Source organism: Nannospalax galili, unplaced genomic scaffold (assembly GCF_000622305.1).
Source record: "Nannospalax galili isolate Female #2095 unplaced genomic scaffold, S.galili_v1.0 scaffold879, whole genome shotgun sequence".
In the NCBI taxonomy this organism is placed as follows: Eukaryota; Metazoa; Chordata; class Mammalia; order Rodentia; family Spalacidae; genus Nannospalax; species Nannospalax galili.
In genome coordinates this window covers 4,208,174-4,231,407 of record NW_008346261.1, presented here as the reverse complement: position 1 = coordinate 4,231,407, position 23,234 = coordinate 4,208,174, and the positions used below count along the sequence as shown (strand labels likewise).

General features: G+C 49.3%; 1 protein-coding gene across 4 annotated transcripts in view; it reads left to right on the top strand.

The window, feature by feature from the left end:
* Positions 1–23,234, top strand: part of Msi2 (musashi RNA binding protein 2) — a 383,451-nt gene that overhangs the window by 336,616 nt on the left and 23,601 nt on the right. For 3 of the 4 annotated variants that reach the window (XM_008842718.2, XM_029568072.1, XM_017800505.1), the window contains exons 10-11: positions 569–643; positions 21,432–21,494. In XM_008842718.2, the coding sequence (XP_008840940.1) occupies positions 569–643; positions 21,432–21,494 (138 nt within the window). Of the gene's footprint in view, positions 1–568; positions 644–4,170; positions 5,265–21,431; positions 21,495–23,234 lie in introns of those variants that run through there. The other variant, XM_008842719.3, reaches the window with a different exon arrangement.

The window sequence follows — 23,234 nt, the reverse complement described above, 5'->3', positions numbered from 1 at the left end:
CTCCCTCCCTCCCTCCCTCGGGTCTTTTATCGTCTTTGACCCTGCTGTGGAGCATCTGTGCTAGGACATGGCTTCTACCTCCCCTAGCCATGGCTTGCTAAGCCCAGGGTCAGCCCTCAGTGTGGCCACTAAACTGCCATCTCCCAAGAACCCCTGCCCTGAGGGGTACTCTGGCCCTTGTCCACTGCCACAGAAGGAGGCAGTACAAGGATTTTAATCTCCTACTGTCAACAGCTTTAAGGTAAAGTACATTCTGGGTAAGCTCTCCAAATGTCAGAGCCAAATGCAAGTTCTGTGTTTGGTTCTCTGTGTGGCATTTACTCTGCAGGTTCAGGACGTGTGTGGACTTCAGGAGGTCTGGCTGCCCAAATATGGGTTAATTACCAGCAGGCTGACAGTCACACCCCTAGCCACAGGAGAAAGGGGATCCAGGGCCTAGATAGACTACTGGGAGACACATCATTCTGTAAAGAATAATTGTGGCTGATCGTCACAGCCACCCTCCCTGGAATTTCACCCCAGACACTACTGTCTGACAGCTCTTTTTCTCTTTCTGTCTGTGTTCAAGGCTACCCCAACTTTGTGGCAACCTATGGCAGAGGCTACCCCGGATTTGCTCCTAGCTATGGCTACCAGTTCCCAGGTGAGTAGCTTAGACTCTGGGGCTTTGGAAACTTGGGAGGTGGGCTGTATCTGGGGGCAGAGACGTGCCCCTCAAAAGAACTCAACTTGCATACCTGTGTGTGCTGCCTTCCAAGTCCCCTCTGGCTGAAGGTTGTGCAATTCCGGGTTACAGAAGCAGGCAGCCCCCTCTGCTCACCTCCTTTTCCTAAAGCCTGTTCGTTCAGGAGCTGCACTCTGGGCACAGAATTGTTACCCTCTTCCACTACCCCACTGCTGCCTGCCTCTCCTGTCTCTACATCCACAGGTCTAATGCCTCCTGCCCTTCTTTCTCTTCCTCCTCTTCTCCTTCTCAGCTCCGACTGCTTCAGCATTGGGCTCTTCTGGTGTACATTGGTGAGGTACTGCTAGGATCAGGTGTGCTCTACACCCTGAATGGGCTCTGCAGATCCTCATTCCACTCTGGCTGGACATCAGAGCTCAAGACAAAGTGCGGATACTGCCTGCACATGCCCTTGTGCTCCAGCTCTGAGTGGGTGTAGTGGGTCTTGGGGAGATGGGGGAGGATGCTGCAGGAGGCGAAGCTTTAGGGCTTTGGCTTTACTTGTGTGATAAAGCTCTTTCCCCAGTCATGTAGTACAAATGGAAACATACTGGGGTGCTTAGTAAGCTGGGGTCATAGGTCAGATAAAGTGGCCAGTGATGTCAGGAAGTCCGTCCTCTGCCAAGGAGGAGGCTGTACTTAGTGCCTAGGCTTGGGAGTTTCTCCTGGCATGTCGCCTCTTGGGATCTGGGAGAAGTGATAAGCAGACAGAGCAGAAAGCTGCCCTGGGGGATGGCTCTCTGAGATTGAGGAGCCAGAAGGGGTGGGGGTGGGGTTTGGGCCAGCATCTCAGTCTTTGAGATGGAGTTATGACAGAAAGCATCTGGGGCAGCCGTTCACTGTGACTCTGCCAATATTAGAAACCTTGTCCTGGTCCTAGCACCAGTTGGACAAGTAGCTATGGCAAGTTGCCCTCTTATCTGTAAGTGGAGGTTGGGTGGGCCCTTAAGAGGGTCAGTGCACCTCTCCAGGTATGAAGGTCAGAGGAAGGGAGGTAGATACAGTGACAAGTTCAAGACAGAGGGATGAGTAGGGTGGCTCCCCTAGGGCCTAGGCAGGTTCCCCTTTTGAGAGGTACTGTTGGTACGAATCTCTGGTGGTCACCCCCAAGGCCTCCCTGCAGCTGAATGTGGCTTCTGATGACCTGAGGTCCTGGACCTGAAGTATAGAGGAGCTCTACTTAAGCCAGCACTGGCCTTAAGTTGTCCCCACTGCAGATAGAGACCCTAAGGCACAGAGAGAAAAGGGGAGTTAGTCATAGTGAGCAAGAGGCTGGGCCTTGGCTATTGGGGTCCTAACTTTCACACTCCACGGTCAGCCAAGCATCTGTTTGTTCACTAGGTAACACTAGCCACTAAAATTTAGGTCTATAGTAATTAGAATTCAGTGGAAAGGGGCTGGAGAGATGGCTCAGCAATTAGAACACTGGCTGCTCTTGTAGAAGATCCAGGTTTGGTTCCCAGCACCCACATGGCAGCTAATAGTCATTTATAACTCCAGTTTCAGGAAATCTGATGCCCTCCTCAGACTTCTGCAGGCACTGCATGCATGTGATGCACTTACAAACACTCATATGCATAAAATAAATAAATCTTAAAATTCAGTAGACAGGAAAAACTGAGCTCTCCAATCACACAGGCCTTATTCCCCTGGCTCGGCAGCCAGATAGGCTGGTGGCTGCCCTGGGAGTGGCATATAGGGTGTTTAACCCACTGAGAGTTCTGTCACTCGGTACTGTTTCAGGGCTTAAGAGAAGAGATGTGTTACAACACAAGGTATGTGCATGCAGAGTTGGGGAACTTAATAAAGAATAATTTGGGGACAGTGAAATGGACCCTGTGCTAAGACCCTTGTCTCATTTGAGAACTGTCCTTGGTCACCCACTGATCCAGCTCAGGAAGCATCTCATAGAACTTTGTCTCTCTTACCCACATCCCTCCATCTGCCCCAGACAGACAGGCCTGCAACAGTGACCATGCCAAGGCTAGGCAGGTGTTCCTAGGATGAGGAATTGGTGTTCCTGAGATGACCAGTCCTTCCTGGGAAGCCAGAGATTTGGGACCCAGGGGTTGGCCAAGAGGTGGGTCCAGTGACTGTGCATGGAGATGCTGTTTGTCTTGGCATCAGCCCCTCAGTTTAGCATAATCAGTGGGGCTGAGTAAGGTAGAAATCAACCTGAAAAGTGGTCAGATAGCACTTCCTGGCCCATAGGGTGAGCAATCCATTCTAGGTTATCATACTTTCCATTTCCCATCCCTCTTAGTCACATCTTGATGCCTCTTGACTTCTCTTATCCTATGGCCACCAGGGTAAAGTGCCTGTCCCTGAGGAGATATGAGTAACCCAGCCTTCACCCCACCCCTAAGAGTTGCCCCTCGTAGATCACTGACCTCATCTGCTTGTCCCAACACCCCACCAACTCTCTGGTGGTTCTAGACATAAAACCCAGGGTGGCTCCTGTGTCCCTCCAGTGAGGAGTTTAAGGTGTGGTCAGTCCTTCAAGAACCAAATATGGTTCTTCTAGAGTCTGAGCCTTAGTGGGCTACTAAGGCAAAGATGTTTGGAATGCTCTGGCTCCACTCTCATCTCGCACCATAAGGAATGTTTGCAGTGGATGTGGCTGAGAAGGCAGTGGGAGATGCAGGTGGCCCAACTCTCTGCCTTCTCTTTGCCTTGTCTGGGTGATTCTTTGGACCAGTTCCCATGCCCTGGGGATCCTGTCACTTTCTGACATTGGCACAGTTGTCATCGCTACCAAGCTTTCTGTTGTCTTTCCTTTCTGATCTCAGTGTCCTCTCTGTGTGCCCACTTCCCATTTCCAGCCTCTGAGGCTGTGTGTGGGTCCCAAACTTACCACTCAGCCCGTCTGAGATCATTATAGTGGACCTGGAAGACAGCTGAAAGAAATGACAGTCTATCAGGTCCTGAAGCCACCCAGACCCTCCATCCTATTGCTTCTCACTCACCAGCTAGGAGCCTGGGTCCTCCTTAGGACAATGCAGCCTGATCCCTTGCAAAGTGTTCTTTGTACCTGGATTTACCTTTGCATACATCTCGGCTGCTTGGAGTCCAGGTCTCACCCCACCTGTGTGGCATGCGATCGCAGCAGATCTCCTCAGGCTGCATAAGCCAGGTTAAACAGGTTTAGCCTCTGCAGCCACCTTTAGGGTTCCTTGATAGCAAACAAGGTGTTCTGAGAGAGGGGCTGGACACCTTTGGACAGTATTGGGGTCCAAGGAGCTCATTTCTAGGAAGGCTGGGTGGTGGCCAGCCACTTTGCAAATAGTTCCTGCTTCTAGTGCCCAGGAGTCTGTCTCCTCAGTACTCCCATTCAGTCTGGAACTGTGATTCTGTCATCAGTGGTCTGCTCTCTTCTTTGCATTGCCCCTTCTGGGTTTCTTATTTCTATTCGCTCTATTAATTTCTGTTCTTATTTCACTTTGCAGACTATATGCTGATTTCAGGAGATGTCATTTTTGTCAGCGAGTTCTTAAGAGAGGCATAACAAATGGGGGGTTGCCATCATTTCTCGAAAGGACATACTCCTGCCAGAGCAACCCAACTGCTGGCCAGGCCCACTGAAAGTCTATCCTAGCTGCCTGATTGAATGAATGAACATTATTTTTCAGATTTAAACTCCTGGAAAAGACATCATTTCTTTGCTTTGTTTTGTTTTGCTTTGTCCTAGAAAACTTTATGTTCCAATCGCCTCCCATTTTGCTTCCTGAATGCATTGTGACCAGCTCTATCCCCCAACCCCTGAGAATATAGGGAACTACTCTCAAATATAGTAGCGACTCCTCGGGAAAATCCAGAAAGAAGATACTGCCTTTTTAGAATATGATCAAACAGGCCTGCTGGGCATCTCGTGGGGTGAAGGGTGAGCTTTTAAGTGCTGTGTGATTTGGAGCACCTGTGTCCTGGTGCATAGTGGCAAAAGTGAACACACGCAGCTCCATCTATAAAAGCATGTGGAAAATGGAGTCTGAAAGAGCAGCTGTGCAAACACAGTCTGATTGTCGCTGTCCTTTGGGGCCAGTCTCTTGGTGGCTGTTGCCATAATAAGCTCATCTGTCTTTGAGAAGGGATAGTGTAGTCACCCTGGCCCTGCCACATGTGGGACCCATGGACACTGATCCCCACTGGTTTCTCCTTCCCCAGCTTCATCTCCCTGGCTATTCTGGCCCTGCCCCCCAACCCCAATGACGCTGCCAGGGTGGGAAGGGGTGAGACACCTGGGGCCAGACTAGCCAGGCTGCATCTCAGGGTGCCATCCAATAGCCACCCCCAGAAGGATTTTCTCATGGGGACCCTGTCCACTTCCCTCTTCAAAATACCCCCACTCCCTTTGGTTAATGGTGATAGCTTAGTCACGCCCGTAAGAATCACCCTTTCCTCTATGTTGAGTTTGTGAGCAGTGACCCATGTGCTTCTACTTGGCTCGCTGGATGTGAATTAATGTCTGTCCTAGGTGTGCACAGAGCTGGTAGCTCCGGCAGGAGTTGTCTCTTTGTATGTGCAGTTGGCTCATCTCATTAAAGATACTTATTGCAATAATTGATTAGTTTCCTTTTATTTTCCCACAGGCTTTTTCATGAGCTGCTTTTGTTGTTTTACTTCAAAAACAAAACGTGTGGACATTTCCCCCTTCTTGTCTTGGTTGCTGTGAACTGCTTTGCTCTGGAGAGAGTGCTGGTCTCTCAGGCGGTTCAGTTCAACCATCGTGGTTTTCCCAGTCACTGTAAATAGTTAATCTGCACTGCTTCCTAATGACGTTCTGTTCTTTTCCCCTGTAAGTAACTGAGGTAGAAAATAGTTTACCATGGACATGCTGTATGTGGCCGTCTCTTAGCCTGAGACTGTCCTGTTCTCGCTCCTGGGAGGTGAATGCACTAAATAACCAGACCAGTGACAGCTGAGTGCAGTTTGTAGAAATGTGCTAATTCTCCCCTGCTGCTGCCTGGCCTCAGCTCTCCCCACTTCCTCAGGAGAGGGCCCTGAACTTGCTCTTGCTGGAGGTGATCTGTCCTTGAGCGGCAGCAGAGCATCTGCAGCACCAACTGTGGGCTACCACCCTGCCCCTCCCTCTGTGTCACTCCCTCCCCCCAGCGAAAACAGCATCCAGAACTTCTCACATCTGTGCCCCAGGTTTGGGTATGCATGCTTGTGTACACAGCCTGCGTTTACTTTCTTGACCTCAAAAGCAGTGCAGGTCAAGGAACAGTAGATGTGTTGATGGATCAGAAACTAGAAGGTCTTGTGTCCAGGTGCCACTTGGCCACATTGTAACCAGGTAACCCTGTGCTGTGAATAGTGAAAGTGCTTTTTTGAGTTGGATTAGAATTGAGTGTGTGTGACCATGCATATGCATGCCCCGATGTGCCATGCAGACTACTAAACACCGTAAAATGAAACCTTTTAGAAATAGTGAGCATTGATGTTTTTATGATGTAAGCTTTCCAGAGTGGTTTTCCCATTCTTAGCACCCATGATGTCACTTGGTCCTGCTTATTGTGATAGGTGTGATGTAGCGTCCCCAGGGGAAGCAGGGAGTTGCCAGGGCTCCTGCCTACCCACACAGCCATCATTCACTTCCCTCCCATCCTGTGTACTGCTCATCAGACACTAGATTTGAAACCAGGTACCTGAGTCCAGCCAAAGAAGAGAAGCCCAGTGGTCGGCCCACTGAACCATGAGGCAGAGAGAGAAGCTCTGTGTGCTTTGAGTGAACTAAGCAGGCTGCTTATCAACAAAGGCCCACTAGAAAAGGTAACATAAGAAGTATGTCCTAAAAACCAAGAAAATTAGCTAGGTAAAGAAGGGTAGGAAGTGTGTATGAGACAGAAAAAAGGCACTCATAGGTGGTTTTAAGAAAGAAAAGCAGGGACTGGAGATGGCTCAGTGGTTAAGAGCACTGGCTGCTCTTGCAGATGACCCAGGTTTGATTCCCAGCACCTACCTGGCGTCTAACAACTGTCCATAACTCTAGGGGATCTATGGGCATTGCATGACATGGGTGCACTTACATGCAGGCAATGCACTCAGACACATAAAGTAAAAACAAGAAAATGCTTTTTAAAGATTTTTTTTTAAGAAAAGCAAAAGTAATAAAACAAAAATTAGTAGTCTAAACAATTAAGAATTTATCTCCTCCATGTTAAAGAAGTATGGACATGACTCCTTAATATTGGGGAGATTCTGGTTTTCTTTTTTCTTTCCTCATTCTAGCCTCTTTGGGATAGTCTAAACAGACTGCTCAAGTTCCATCAGTCACACACTAGTCCCATAAGAATGTACCTCTTCCCTTTAATGACATTTAGTGTCACGTCTTACAACTCCTGCCTGACACTCTGCTTCGATCCATTTGATCACATGACTAGTTTCAGCATACAAAGAAACATCATAAACATCCTTATTCCAGGTGACTGTGCCTAACTGAAAATGGGATTCTGGTTTATAGGGAAGAGTACCTGCTAAAGACCAGAAAACATGTAGCCATAGGCCCCAGGGCTTTGAGTGCTTCAGTGAATGGGGAGCTGGCTGGGTATCTGAGCAGACAAGACAGAAATCAGGTTTCAGAGTGAGTCTGGGCCTCAAAGCACAAGAAGGGTTGGAAGAGGATCAGTCTTCCCTGGTAAGCTAGGGTATTCAGAAGTTGGGGATAGTGTGGAAGCTTTGAGAGTGAGTCCAGGAGAATGTCCCTTCCTTTCTGTACCCCTCACTCTCTCAGCTGTAGTCCTTGCCTCAGGCTGACTGGTGGCCCTGTCTACTCTTCCAACTCTACTGAGGACAGGAAGGTTAATAGGGCACCAGTTGCCAGTTGTCTAACCCACTAACTGGCCTTGGCTGCAGAATGCTCCAGGTAGCTAGGAGAGTCAGGCCAGTATCTTATAACCTGGAACTTACACCTCTTTCCTGGGCCACTGTGTATAAAGGGCAGGGGCTGTGTGGGTCCCAGACAGGAAGGTCCCTCAGTTTCCAGTTTGTTCTCCTGCCTCTTCAGCAATGGAAATCCAGTGTCTGGTGCCACTGTGGCTGATGGGACTGGCTTTCTGGAGTACTGGCCTTAAGAATGACTGAGACCAAGCCCCAACAGATCAGGGCTGCCTTAGCCTACCTTTGTGGTTACTACATCTGGCTTCACGGCCACTTGCCAGAAGCGCTGCTCCCAGTTACCATCCAATGACAGTTGTGGTGCTTGCTGAGCAGGGCTCACTAGGAGGTGACCTGAGAAGTGCTCAGAGGTCCCGTTTGTCTGGAAGGGAACTTGAATAGCCATTTTCAACAGGGGCTGCTGCCAGGTAGCCTTAGTTCAAGTTGTTGGGTCTTTGAACAAAGACAAGGTTTGTTGATAGGTTGCATCTTGTGGAGGGTTGCTTGACTAGAAGACAGAGTGACCACTCTAAGCATTCATGAGATGGAGTATTCCTCAAACAGGGTGGCTGGGCGAGCATCCTTGTCTGTGGGTAAGGGGCTGTGTCTTATACCAGCTGCCAGTTCTGTCTAGGAGACAGTGTTTTGCAAAGTGTTCAGAAAAGCAGATGGTGGACACAATAGAAGCTCCCTCTTGTCTAGATTGGTCACTGGATTGCTATAGGGAGCAACTCTAGGACCCTTCTAGCCTCTCCCTTCTGTAGCCCACCAGAGTGGCAGAGATCCCCCCCCCAAAAATCTGTCCCATTCAAGAAGGAAAGATCTGGGCATACACTCAGGGGATTGCATCCCACCCTGGTCTCCTGTCTTCTGTTCTTTCTGACCCAGTTCTTTGAGCCTTGGGCCAGGAGAGGTCATTCCAAAGCTATCCTGATGGGCTCTCAGAACCCAGAAATAGGACAGCCATGGTTTAGAGAGTCAGGTTAATCTGTCGCCTTCCTCCTGCTTCAGTTTGTAAGGGGCCCCTTCCTTACACTCACCCCCCACACTGCCCTAGAAATATCCACACTGGGAACCCTTGTAGCACTCGTGGTAACCCCTCAGGTTCTACCTGCCCCTGTATGTGGTGAGCAGGGGCTGACCTCTCACCAGCTAGAAAGCAGGTCTTAAAAATGTCAAGATGGGGCCAGGCGTGGTGGCGCATGCCTTTAATCCCAGCACTGGGGAGGCAGAGGCAGGCAGGATCTCTGTGAGATCCAGGCCACCCTGGTCTACATAGCGAGTTCCAGGACAAATGGGACTACAGGGAGACCCTGTCTCAAAAAAAAAAAAAAAAAAAGTCAAGATGGATGGTTAGCCTCCCAGGTCTTTGTTGGAGCTGTGGATTCATGCACATGGGCAGGGCTGAAGCTATCAACCAGGTGTGTCTTGGTAAGGAAGAGCCTCACCCATCTGTCCCATCTCACTGTAATCTGTGCCTGCTTTCTTCCTCCATCATCTGTTCTGGAGATTACCTCTTCACAGATGCAATCCACAGCCCTGTTTAAATCACAAGACAGCTCCCAGAGGCCAGCCCGCCTGCCACCTGGCCCTGTATGTACTTGGGTTTATCCTCTCATTTGAATATTAAAGGCAAGCTTAGTCAGGAAGCAGATCTGCTGCTTTGAAAGACATAGAGAAGTAAAATTCAACAACACACCCCAAATCCAGCCAGGACTAGAGGGGGGCCTATGGAGGCTGTGGGTGTGCAGTGGTACTGCACAGTCCTCCCTGGTGTGGAAAATCAGGAGTTGACTCTATTCCCACATGAAAGCGGAACACAGTGCCTAATAGGCACTTAATAAACATTTGCAGAAATGAATTGGAGCAATCTGAATTGACAGGAATTGCGCATTTTGCTTGGCGATCAGCTTTCTGTGCCTCTTGAAGCTGTTCTACATAAATGAGAAGATGCAACTAAGTGAGCCCTCAGCTCCCCATGGTAAAACCACACACACATTGGCTTCACAGGAAGCTGGGAGATTGAGTTCTTGCCTTAGCTTGCCTAGAGAGGAAGCTCATCCCTGGGCCTCAGTATCCCTGTCTGCCAGATGGAGCAGGTGATCCTTACTGCGTCATCCTTCCTCACAGGTTTCTGAATGAAGGGGTTTATGAGAGCAGGCATGGCCTAGTGCTTTGAAGGACAGCAGGCAGGTACAGCAGTGAAGGAGGCTGTGGATGTGGCTTCTATACCTTCCTCCCCGTGCGCTGAGAGCGGGTGCCCACCAGATCCATCTCTCTCCGCTACTGCCTATAGCTCTCCCACACCTTCTTAGTTACCTGTTGCCACTAGCCTTAAAGTCCCCATTAAGTCCTGCCAGCAGGAACTTAATCACCTTTCTTCAGGCCTTCAGTTTTCATTTCCATCAGCAAAAGCAAGTGAAAGCCTGCCTCTTACAAAACAAAGTAACAGCAACAAAAATACTTAAGAGTGTGAAACAGGGCAGACTACAGTGTTGGATCAGAGGGTACCTCCTGCCTTCCAGAACAGCTCAGAACAAGCAGAAGGCAAAGGTGTGTTTCCCACTCCTTCCACCTAAGCCAAAGAGAGATTTTTCCCACGGAGCCCCAGCTGAGTTTGGAACCGCTGCCCCCAGAGACCCTGTCTCTGTCTTCGTGATTTCAGGAAGAGTGCGTGCTGCAGTCCTCAACACCTGCCCCAGAGGGTCTCACAAGGCACAGGGGCTCCGAGCAGTGAGCTCAGAGCCTACAGAAGCAATCCCAGGTGTGGCCAGCTGGGCCATTCTTGGTGTGACATGTGTGACTGCAGCAGCACACACAAGGGAGCAAGGAGCACAGGGGAGAGAGCTGTTGATGGTGCCTGGAGAGCTGTTGGGAATCGGTAGAGCCTTAGTCTGTGCTTGCTACTATAACAATACCTCAGCCTAGAGCTAACCAACAGCAGAAATGTATATCTTATAGTCCTAAATGCCCAGAAGTGTGAGGTTAAGGCACTGTGAAGATTCATGTCTTGGAAAGGGCTACTTCCTGGGTCACAGGTGACATGGAGAGGACAGGTGAACTCTGTGTTTGTTTTTTTAATTATTTGCTTATTATATATGTATGTGCACATGATGATGGGGGTGGGGTGTGTATACCACTGCCCACATGTGGAGATCCAAGGACAACTTTATGGTGTTGGTTCTCTCATTTCACCTTATGTGAGTTTTGGGAATCGAACTCAGACTTCCAGACCTGCCTTGCAAGTGCATTTCCTTGCTGAGCCATCTCACTGGCCCTGGATTCTCTTGTGTAAAGGCACTAACCTTCAAGAAGGCTCCATTCTCAGACCTACTCAACTCCCAGTGGCCACACCCCCTAACATCTTGAAGGGGAGGACTTCAACGTTTTGGAGAAACAGACCACAGCAGGTGATAACCAAACTAAGCACAAATAGAAGTTTGCAAGGTAGGGGCTAGAGAGATGGCTCATTGATTAAGAGCACTTGCTGTTCTTCCAGAGGACCCAAGTTTGGTTCCAAGCACCCATGTCAGTTGGCTCACAACTGCCTATAACACCAGCTCCAGGGGATCTAACATCATCTTCTGGCCTCTGTGGGTACCTGCCCATATGTAGCATACACACACATATACGTAAATTAAAAAATACAAATAAAAATTTTCAAAAGAAGTTCACCAGGTAGAAAAAGAGAAGGGTAGTCACGTCTGGGGCAGCAGGTATAGAGTCACAAAAAGCATCACCTGTCTTCCCTCCCTCCCTCCCATTCCTGCCTCCTTGATTTTGTGATCACTGTCTGGGTAAGTATTGTTCTTGTACCAAGGCAGAGACAGCAAAACAAGAGACTCTAGCATTGGGATGCTGCTGTAGACATTTTGTGATGTGGGGGTGTTGGCCCCACCTTGCCATAGGAGACTACTTTTTGCACTGCCAGCCCCTCTGGGTGCTGACTGGCCAGAGTGGCCTTCTCTGGAGGTGGGAAGTCTTTTCCAGGCACACTCACTTCTTAGGGGAGAAGCAGCCCAGCTCATCTCCCCTTTACCGAGTTGGAGCCCGTGTTTGACTAGCTCTGGGAACTGTGGTTTTACAGGGTGGAAGGTCTGGGGCTAGCTCTATAGCTCTTGTTAATATCTACTTAGAGCCCTTCCAGGCCTTCTTTTTGACCCTCGCAATCCTAGCCTTGAACATCCTTGCTTTCAGACAAGGCTAGAAGCAGGAAGCTGCTCCTCCCCACCCTCACCTCTCTCCCCATTCATGCCTCCCCCACCCATCCTTCCTTGGCACTCAGCACAGAGTTAACAGGCACTTGTCACATCATGGTCCCTGCCCACAGTGCAAGGACGCAGTGATAAATGAGAGATAGTCCTCACTGACTGGAGTCAGAGGAACAAATAAAATTCCACTTGATGGAAAGGCTCTCCCACCTACCCCTGACCCTCTACCCCCCGCCAGAACATAGAATTTGTTGGCCAGCCCTTCTGGGCGGGTAGCATGTCAGAGCAGAGCACGGTGGCCCCATGTTCACATCTGTGGAGACTTCATCATAGGACCTGGTCAGGACTTCCCTGAGCCTTGTGGTACCTCTCTGTCTTGACATCACATGACCCCCACCACAGTTCAAGCCTGCACTTGAGAAAAAAACGACTCTTAGCTCATAAGTAAATTATGCATGTTACCCATAAATGCCCTTTGGATGGCAAATCACGCAAATTAATAGGATTTTAGACTAGGAAGCACCAAAGGGATTTCTCAGCTCTTCTGCTGTTACCTTGGGCAATAATAATAAAAATAGGAATAAAAGTTCTTATTCATTTGTGCCAAGCTTTTAGCAGGGTCATCTCCTAGACTCCTCACCACAGCCCAACAAGGAGGCAATGGGAACTGCAATTCAAGAGGAAAATGAGGTGGAAAGGGATGTTTCAGTGCCTTGGTTTGATGGGACATGGGACTGTCACGTCTGAGTGTATATGTGTGTACATATGTACATGTTTATGTGAAAGCCAGAGGTCAATCTTGAGTGTCATTCCACAGCCTTGTTTTTTTTTTTTGAGACAGGGCCTCTCACTAGCCTGGAGCTCACTAGGGCCAGCAAGCCCTAGGAATCTGCCTGTCCCCACTTCCCAGTGCTGCGATCACAAGGCTGTACCAGCTTTTTAACACAGGTCTTCATGACAAAGCATGTACTTTACCAGCTGTCTTCCCAGCCCTACTTCCCTGCTTTAACCACCACTTTTTCCAACCACTATCTCCTTTCCCTCCCTCAGCTGCAGGGCCTTCACCTTTTAGTGAGATAGAGATGGCCTGCTTCCATGTCCAGTGGGAGAAAAGGACACACTTCTGTGACACAAGGAAATTCCTTGACTTGGGGAAGTAGCCACTATCCTTATTGAAAGGCCAGGCTTTTTGTTTATAGCTGAGGAATGTAAAGCCTAGAGAAGCCATTCTTCCTTCCAGCCTTTGAACTCAAATACTGGCTATTAGGATTTTAATTTAGACTTTAAAAAAAATTCAATGATCTTTATTTCGTGTGTGTGAGTGTTAATGTCTGCTTATATGTAAGTGCACCTACGTCATGCAATGCCCACGGAGGACAGAAGAGGGCGCTGGATCCCCTGGAACTGGAGTTACAGATAGTTGTTAGCTGCCATGTTGGTGCTAGGATTCAAATCTGAGTCTTCTGCAAGAACAGCCAGTGTTCTTAACCCTCTGAGCCATCTCTCCAGTTCCCACTGTTAGGATTTTAAAATAGTATGTTTCTGAAATACCAGTTGTTTAATTGCCATCCTGACCTCACTAAGAGAGTTCCTCAGCCTCTGCTCTCCCCTGAGCAGAGCTAGTGCCTGAAGCATCCTGTCAAGGACACCAGGGATGGAGGATCTGCATGCACTAGGGGTGGAAATGGAACTCCAGATGTTCACTTAGGGAGCTAATGATGGGACCAAGGTCAGAGCCAGAAGGCTTTTAGCAAGAAGTTCTGGTATTGGGCCCTTGCTGTCCTGGTCCGCAGAGGTGGACACTGTAGGACTAATGGCCTCTGGGAGTGTTGCTGGGGCAGGTCTGTTGACGAATCCGCCTTCCCCACACACACTCCATGGGAGAAAGCAGGTTTGGTGAGGAGGCTCAAGTGTGTAGGATTGAAATGGCTCAGAGACCCTGTTGCAAGAAAACATCGTTTTGGTTTTCTCTGCCTATTTGGTGTTTAAAAAATCTGGCTGACAGTGAGTGCTGTGAAAGCTTAGGAACGTATTTAACTGAGTTGGGTGGAAGTGGTGAGGCCTTGGGCTTGGAATATCTCCACTCCCTTCTGCTCCACCTTGGAGAGGAGGATGAGCTGGATTGGCTACCCCTCCACTTCTGTCCCAGAGTCAGAGTCCTCTGACCGCTGCCTCCATCTCCAGGCATTATTTGGAGGAGTCATACCAACATCCTTGAGCTCAGTGGAGAAGCTGAAGCAGACAGAGCCCAGGTCTGGCACAAATCCAGGGGGCTCCAAGGCACAAATCCCCCCACCTCTCCCTGGCACAGGGTAGCCACAGCCCCACAAGATCATCATTAGCCATTTGTCTTTGTCTCAGGAATCAGTTTGTATGTAGTCTAGTTGTGGGATGCCATCCTGGTGATAGAACCCTATTTTCCCATCAGGGGCCAGCAGTCATAAGGGCAGGGACTATGTTGGTCACTGCTGTGGTTCCCATGCTTAAGACAATGCCTGGCACAAAGCAAATGCTCAATAAATGTTTACTGGGAGGCCCAGGGCTGAGAACAGGTCTTGGGAGGTGGATGGTTCTCTGATAAGTCACTGAAAGGCTCTAGCTCGCTTGCAAGGGGCTAAATAACTAGGATGTTGGGTTAAAGTCACCAGATAGAGCTTTCCATTCCCAGGGGAGGCCCAGGACGCAAACATGGGGCACCTAATGTGGCATTGGTACCTAAGGCACATTATAGCACAAACTGTACATTACAGTGCCCTGCACAACACTTAGTGCTTTTATACAAAACTCTACTGCAGATTGTACCCAGCTCTGTATGGGTAGGGTCCAGACTGAAGTATGTTTCCAAACCCTCCAGGGATTGCAGTGTGAAGCCTAGGTTTGGGACAGTGCCTGTCAAAGGGGCAAGGCAGGAGTACCACAGAATGCCTAGGGCAACTGCAGAGGAAGGAACGTGCCTGCTTCCAGAGGAACCACAGAGGTCTGAGCACCCTCTTAATGCATGTTCTCTCTGCAACCCATGGCTCCATGGCTTAACCTGGGAGACCAGCGCTCATCGCTGAGCTGCAGAATGGCTCACCAAGGAAAAGATGGGAAGCTGTGACGTACACACAGGGATGGCGACAGACTTGGTGCCCCACTCTGAGTCTCAGGGACACAGCAGCAGCAGGCACTCTCTAGTGTCTGAGTCAGAAGGCATCTATAGACACACCTTCCAGTCCCAGCCTGGCATCCTGGCTCCACACTTGCCTCTTCAAAAGCCTTTCTTATTTTCAAAGGTGTTCCCTGATCTAGGCCTGGTGATACAGGTAATCCCACCTGTTCAAGAGGCCTAAGCAAGGGAATCACAAGTTCAAGGCTAGCCGGGGCAATTTATTGGGACCTTGTCTCAAAATAAAGGCTACAGATGTAGCATAGTGAGTGGTAAAGTGCTTGCACAAGGCCCTGGGCTCAGTCTCCCAGTACTATAAAAAGAAAAGGAAGGAAGGGAGGGAGGGAAAATTGCTAAAAACTTATGACACTTCCCAGAAATGTTAATATCAGAATGTATCTTTATTCCCATCAAACATCTAAAGTGTTAATATATGTTTTTACATTTCAGCTCAGTAGCAGTTATGTTAAAACTTAGGGTGGGGTGGGAGCCTTTTTTGTGCCTTCCCGCCAGGTTTTAGGTGCTAACACCCTAGGCATTGGGGACCAGGCCCCAAGCTGTCCATCCTTTACCCTTGCCCACAGACAGCCTTGGGCCCTGTGCTTCCTACCCAGAGAGACAGTTGTCAGGTTCCAGGTGATTTATTTTCTCTGCTATACCCAAGGGTTAAGGGTGAGGCATTCCCAGCCCATACTTTTTTCCAGCATGTATCCATCCATCACTACCCCCATCTCAAACAGCAGCCCACTGTCCTCTCATCTGTTTAGGGGTCTCCACAGGATGTTGCTGTTGATATCTCCAGGGAAAGCTAGTCTCACTCCTCAAACAGTGCATCTTAAGTCAGGTTCCTGTTTTGAATGCCAGGAGCTCAGGGCTTTTCTGTTCTTTTCGAAATGGGCGTGCATCAGCTTCCGTCAAAGCAAACTGTTTCCGTTTGATCCTGTACATGTGTCCTTTTGGTGATTAGTTTTGCCTCATCTTTGGAGCCTCCTTTCTGATGTGAACCCCTGGTTCCTTCATCTCCAGAAATGTGCTGCCCAGCTTTCTTCCAACCTTACCCAGAAGTCAGAGCTGTGAATTTCTTGAAAAGCACAGAGCCTACCGCCCTAGGCAGGCCTGAGCAACCTGGGCCAGCCAGAGTGACAGATGGTCGTGTTTCCAAACTCGTGTAGGACATGTTTCCTACATTCTGGGTAACAGTTTCTTCTTTTGGTGGCTTATTTTTCAGTGTTTAGATTAGCCAAGACTGTTTGAACCAACAATAAAAACTACTTGTGAGAGGCAGGGTGTGCTGTGGGAGGGAGCTGGAGAGCATTTAAAGCAGGCAAACTGAGAAGAAACTGTTCATAAGGGATTTTAAGAAAGATCTCATCAGGTGTGGTGGCGCACGCCTTTAATCCCAGCACTTGGGAGGCAGAAGCAGGTGGATCTCCCGTGAGTTCAAGGCCAGCCTGGTCTACACAGCAAGTTCCAGGCCAGCTGGAGCTACAGGGAGACCCTGTCTCAAAAAAAAGGATTTCTCCCCATCCTTTCAGGGATCCGTGACCTGTCCCAGGTCCCGGAAATGAGTATTGACCCTGCTAGAACCCTACCCCCTGCAGTGCCCTCCAAGCCAGTATCTCGTCCATACCAACATGGGGAAAGGAGACCGAAAGGTTCATGGTTGAACACTCCCCAGCCATCAGACAGTGCCTTTCCAGTGTTTCCCAAAAGTAAAAGCCCCCATGGCTTCCTCTAAATCATGGCTTCCCTGTATACATTGTGCATCAAAACCTTCTGGAAGACTTGATTCTTCTAATGAAGGTGGCACTAGGGCAGCCTGTGTTTTTGAAGCTCCTCCAGGCAAGACTAGTCAGATCCACTGCTCTGAATGGGGACATCCGCAGTGGCTCTACAGGGGGTTGATTACAAGAATTGGATCCTCCACTATATTCTCAGGAGACCCCTTGCTCCCATGAGGTAGAAGGGGTGACTGGTTGTACAGCTATGCCCAGTGACTTGACTTTAAATTTTTATTATTATTGTATTTGTTACTCTGTGTAACAGAGAACAACTTTCAGGAATTGCTTCTCCACTTCCACTTTGTTAAGATGGAGTCTCCCATTTCTGCTACTCTGCTACTCCAGGCTAGCTGGTCCATGGGCTTCTAGGGGAGTCTCCCATCTCCAACCTCCCATCTCACCTACTATAAGAGTACTAGAATTACCATATCCAGCTTTTACATGGGATGCAGGGATCAAACTCAGATTGTCAGGCCTTTTCAGCAAGGGCTTTTACCCGCTGAGCCATCCCACTGGTCGGTGACGTGACTTTTTTTTTTTTTTTAATTGTGAATGCCTTTAGCCAAAGGTTCTCAACTTCAGCTTTATCTTGAGAAGCTTTTAAAGGCTCCAGTGCCTGGCTGTGTCAAAGACCAAGTCAATCAGGATCCCAGGAGCATCAGCATTTGTAAATGCAGTAAGTCAGGTGATGCCAGGTGATTCTCAACCAGGTGGACAATCACTGCATGAGAGCAGAGCTGGACACTCCCATGTGCCATACACTCCAAGTAACCTTGCTCCTAGGAACATCTGAATTTGAGATTCATGCAGCTGGAGGATCAGGGGAGTCAGAGGCTGCTAGACTCCAGGTCTCCCTTGATGCACTTGACCCAGAGCAATTCCCAGCCCTCAGTTGTTCTCTGTATCAGCACATCCTGACCATCAGCTGGTGCTTGGGAAGATTCTTCTGTGGAGGACACGTGGGGCTGGAATCTCAGTGGGCCTTGTGACTGAGTCCTCTCCTAGAAGTGATTGTCACTCAGCAAGAGAAATAAGATATGCATATAAAAATAGCTGTGCTTAGGTAAGGCAGAAACCAGTAAGTGCCACAGAAGCAGGAAAAGTATTGTAATCCTAAAAAGAAGGAAAGAAAGGAAAGAAAAGAAAAACTAAAAACACCATTGACTTCTAATTTGCGATGAAGCATCATGGCTCCAAAAAGTCAGCAAGGTGTGTCATTCACTCTCCATGGTATGGCAGCATCTTTCACTGAGACAAGTCACTGACCTCAGAATTTTGTTAACATGCTCATACACAGGCTCCTGCAGGGCCTGCAGCTAGAGGACTACGAAGGTCATCTTGCCTGCTCTCCTTGAAGCTGAGAGGAGTTGACGCATCCTGCCCAAGTCACACAGCAACCAAGTCAGCCAGGGCTGGACACCAGACTAGCTAAAGAACGAAGGGTCTGACCCTATTCACCATGCTACAGGATTCAGTCTGTCCTTACCTAGAATCTCCCCAATAGGCCAGCTCTTTTGTACCCAGGCATTCTCTCTTTGCCTGGAAGGTTCCCGGGCTGTAGGAACATAATACATTCCTGTTCCCAGACAGCCAGCCTGATGCTCCCAGCCCCTGAGATTTGATCAGCAAAACATTCCTTTCCGCTGGATCCGCTAATGTACCCTTCATTCCCTTGCTGTCCATTTGGATGGTTGTCATCAGTAGAAATAAATGAAATACGTGTTTTTTTGAGCTGTAGAAATTTAGCTCCACGAAAATGATATGGTGAAACATGGTGACAGGTTACTGATCACTATGACCAGTAAGGAGTTCAGGCCCCTATTTCCTTATGGCCCTGTGACCGTGTGGAGAAAGAAGAACAGGGCCCTGTCTAGGAAGAGTTCCAACTTGCACATGAGGCTGTTGACTGGACAGAGACTTGACAAGACTCATTTACACTGACTCACTCCCAGACATTGGTCTAAGCACTTTGCATGCATTGATCTTGCACTATTATGACCATCCTCTGTGTAGATAGGCATGCTGAGGCAGAGAACTTTGCTCACAGTCAGAGTTGGTAAACAGCTAAGCCAGCATTTGAACTCAACAGGGGCTCCTGGTCTGTGTGTCTTGGTACTGTACTAATCTGTCTGTTGAGATGTAGCCCCACTGCCCCCTGTATGGTTTGGCCATGGACTTGGTGGAGGACAGACTCTCCATTTTATTCCCAGCAGTAAAAGATGGACAGTTTTCGCCTAGGGGCTATACCACAGCTTTGCATGGGTCATAACCCTCTCTCAAAGCCCTGAGCCCTGGCAGACCCTCTTCCCAATCCCCTACAGGCTTCCCTAACCATCCCTTTCAGGGAAGCCCTCTACTTGCCACCTGAGATACCCTGACTTCCCAAAGAGGTACCTACCCCAGTTGGTCCTGCTGCCTCAGGGCCCTGTGGAGAAAAGGTAAAACCAGAGGCAGCTCAGCATAGTTTCTTCCCCCGACTTCTGCCCCATAGGGCCAGCCCCTATGAGGAAAGAGCGTTGCTTCTACCAGATCCCTGTGAGGGCCTGTCCTGAAAACTGGCTGTATGATGCCTCTTTGGTTTCTAAAAATCCTAACCCGCTCCAACAAATACCCATCTCCACACACATAGACTCCTAAATATACGCATCATATACAGCACATCTTCCCTGCATATATGCTTACCCACCCCACAAATCCATTCATAGGTGCTGTGGAGATCCTGTTGCGGTGAAGGGTAACTGCTAAAGTCAGACAGCCTGACAGGGTAGAAGTGGCCATGCTTGGTACAGGACACGGGGAGGCAGTGAAAGGGCTGTGGTAGCCCCAGTGCCTCAAAGGGAGGAACCTGGTATCATGGGGTTGCGTCACCTCACACAGGGTGGCTCCCCTGCAGCCACCTCTGATCACCCTCCACTCAGTTCACCCTCCGTTCTGACCCTGGCAGGGTCTGGTGCTCCATCTCCAATAGAAACCTTTGTCTGGAATGAAGGTTAATGGATTTCCTTTCTTGGATAAGGTTTTTCTTCTTCCTCTTTCAGACTTTTTGTCCAAACTGTGCTCAGCTCCAGAAAATAGTCCTTTTGTTAACAAGTCTTACCACACTCCCTTCCTCCAGCCACCATCTTTCATGCTTCCAAGGAAACCTTCTGTGTCATGTCTGTGGTAAGGAAGTACAAAAAAGTAATTTGACCTTCCTCCTCTCCCCTGCCTGACTCTTCCTCCCTAGTATCCCCTGAGCCCTGTTCTGGGCCTTGCAACAGGAGACTGGGTGGACAGAGGTTGGGACAGAGAGAAATAATCTAACTTCTTCCTTATTTCCCTTCAGCACTTCCCACCAACACATCTTCAGAATTCTAGACCCTGCGTGGAAGAGCTGGGGAGAGGACTTAGGTGGGGAGTCCCTTCCCCGACTCCCCTGGGAAGGGAGAAGCAAGGTCTTCATGGGAGCTGGGAGACTCATTCCCAGCCCGGGAGAACCGTGTACAATTATTTCACCTGGATCTTTCTTTTTCCCCTTCAACAGCCCTATTACCATATTTAAATGCAAGTATGTCTCTTCATTGACATTTTCAGTAGCTTAGCCTGGCCTTCTTAAAGTAGCTCATTCCCTTTGAACTTCTCTTCCCTCTGTAGTACCGTGTAGCTAGGACCGTAGTCTTAGAGTTTAGTGGGCTTCTAGTTGGCTCTGTGTGGAGGATGTCTCTCCTCTCTTTGCTCCTCAGCTTCCTGCTTCTGGTGCATGTCTTCTCCCTCTTGTCCTGTAGAAGTCCCTTGTCAGACAGGCTCAGTGGCTAAAGTTGAGCAGCTCTGTTGGGGGCTGTTTGTTGAGTTTGCAGGGGCTTCTGGTAGATCATTAAAAAGCACAGCTTTCGGAAATAGGTCTCGAGATCAGGTTGCAAGTGCATGCTGGATGACAGAAGATGTTTGTCTTTCTGTATGTGGAAGTATGTCTGTGTGTGCTCCAGTGTATGATTATGTATGACAAGCTAGTGACCAGAGAAGCCCAAGAGAAGGAACTCGGCCAACCTTCTCTTTCTTGTGGACATTGTGCAGCTACATGCTTGGCCTCCTGACTTCATTCTTGTCTGGTCTAGCCTTGCTGCCCAGTATATTTTTAGAAAGCACAAACCTTGATCAAAATGAACTCCAGCGGCCCCTGGGGGCCCTGCAAGCTGGCATTTTGACTATGGGTTCACACACAGGAGCCACATCTAAGTTACCCATAATTGCCTTGGGATGGGCTAGGGATGTAGTCTTCGGTAGATCACTCACTTAACGTGTACAAGGCCCTGGGTTCTATCCCTAGCATTACAGAATAATGATGGTGGTGGTGGTAGTGATACAACCCTGGAAAGACTGAAACTTTGAGAGAGATCAAGCCAAACCACAGGGCCTACCCTAGGTAGAGTCCCTCAGCCTTCCCTGTCTGGCTCCATGTGGTACAGTCAGTAGAGACCTCAACTCTGTCTTCCTCATGCTCTTGAGTTATTGTTGCGTGCCTTCTAGAATGTACTTCTGGGGTGTCCAGGATGTGAGATTCAAATATCTAAATATGCTGCATCTTCCAGAAGCCTGAGAGCCACTGATCTTTAACCCCCTCCCCCAAAGTTGTCCATGAAACCCTTCCCAGCTGTGTTCTGTGTGAGCTGGGGTCTTTGGTGGCTCCTTCTGACTCTACCCCTTCCTCTCTCCAGGCTTTCCAGCAGCAGCTTATGGACCAGTGGCAGCGGCAGCAGTGGCAGCAGCTCGAGGATCAGGTAGGAAGGTGTGAGGGGCAGGCGGCTCCCAGGCATGCCCCATGTGCAGGGAAAGGTAAAGGCCCTGCCGATCTGTGTGGCTGTGTCTGTCCAACACTCCTCTCACCACGGCCTAGGGGAGGAGAAGGGGACAGGGAGTCACCACCAAGGTCTAGCCACCCAGGGCCGCTCCCACATGAGTCAGTCACAGTTGAGGGACCACAAACCCCAGGTAGAATTGCGCTTCCCATCAACAAAGGAAAACTACATTTCCCTTTGGTTTCTGTGCTCATCCCTGAGGCATAGTTTCTGGGCACTGTCATCAGCAACGTCTTTGGCTTTGCCATGTTCAGTAGCATCCCTTCCTTGGGTCTCTGACCCAGCCAAAGTGGTACCAGGTGAGCTCTTGTTCCTGCTAAACCTGTTAGGTAGGCTTCCCAGTTTGGCTCAACTCCATTAGCCCTTAAGGCCCTTAAGGTATGGGCCAATCTTGGAGCACAGGGTAGGAATAAAGTTGCCGTTATCTGAGTCCCTATCACTCCCAGAGTCTGTTCAGCCAACCAGCTACCAAAGAAATTGGGGTTTTCTCTCCCATGACATTGTCACAGCCTTTTAAAATGTCTAGAACCCTCCAGTGACCAAGGAACACTTTCCCAGCAGTGCTGTAAAGTCAAGCCAGTACTGGGTTATACCCTCCCCAAATACCCTTTGGTTTCCTAGGTGCCAGGGCTTCCTGCCACACACTGGGCAGCCCCTGCTGGCACCTCCATCCTGTTCTTCCCTATACTGAGCAGCTTGGTTCTCAGCCCTGTCCCTCCGCCCTGCCCCCACCCTGTGGGCAGGATGCTGGAGCATTAATTTAATATAACTGGGTCTGAGATGGTGGAAGATGGGGTGGGATGGGGTGGGGTGCTGGTGAAGGTACCAGGAAATAGAGTGCTAAAAGCCCAGAGGGCAAATGCCAAAGAAACCCAAACCCTGGGTGCTAAGAAACCATCACAGTGAGGCCCATTAGAACACATCAGTGAAAATCCGTTCCATGCAAACTGGCACTGCCTCTGAGCTACAAAGGATCCTCTCTCCTAACCGCCCACTGGAGTTTTATTGGGGTGGGTAGGGAATTAATTAGAGGGCTGCTGAGGGGCAGTTTGCCAGAGAGCTGGTGAGTGGCAGGCGAGCTGGCAGGTCCAGATAGCTGGGCACCCTCATCTTCTGTCCACCGTAGTCTCTAAAGGCCCCACCTGCCCTCTGGCCAGTGTCCCTTGGTGTCCCCCAACCCCTGGGCCTAGGGCAGGGTGCACAAGTGTATCATGTCTCCCTGTTCCTGGTCCTTTTGGGTGTTTTAACCTGAATGCTTTGGGAGAATCAAAAAAGAAAGAAAAAGGAAAAAGCCTTGGTCCTACCTGTGCCTGGGAGGGAGAAAGATCAAAAGAACAATCTTGAAGTTTTTTGAGTATTGTTGGTTGTTTTCTCCATTCAGTTTCTTTCTTTTTATAACTTGGATTATGAAACTAAACTTTAACTCGAAATTAACCCTGCCTCTCTCCCCACCCCACCCCGTTCTCCTTTAGTTCATGGCAAGTTTAAAGGCAGCATGGGGTTCTCTGCAAATGAGAGCAATCTCCCCATATTTTGTGTCCCCTTCTGCCACTCTGCCCACACACGGACCCCCACAGTCAGGCGCGGGAGCCCCACTCACCCGTCCCTCTAACTCCTAACCCCCAAGGTCATCTCCAACCACACATTTTTTTTCCAAGGTCA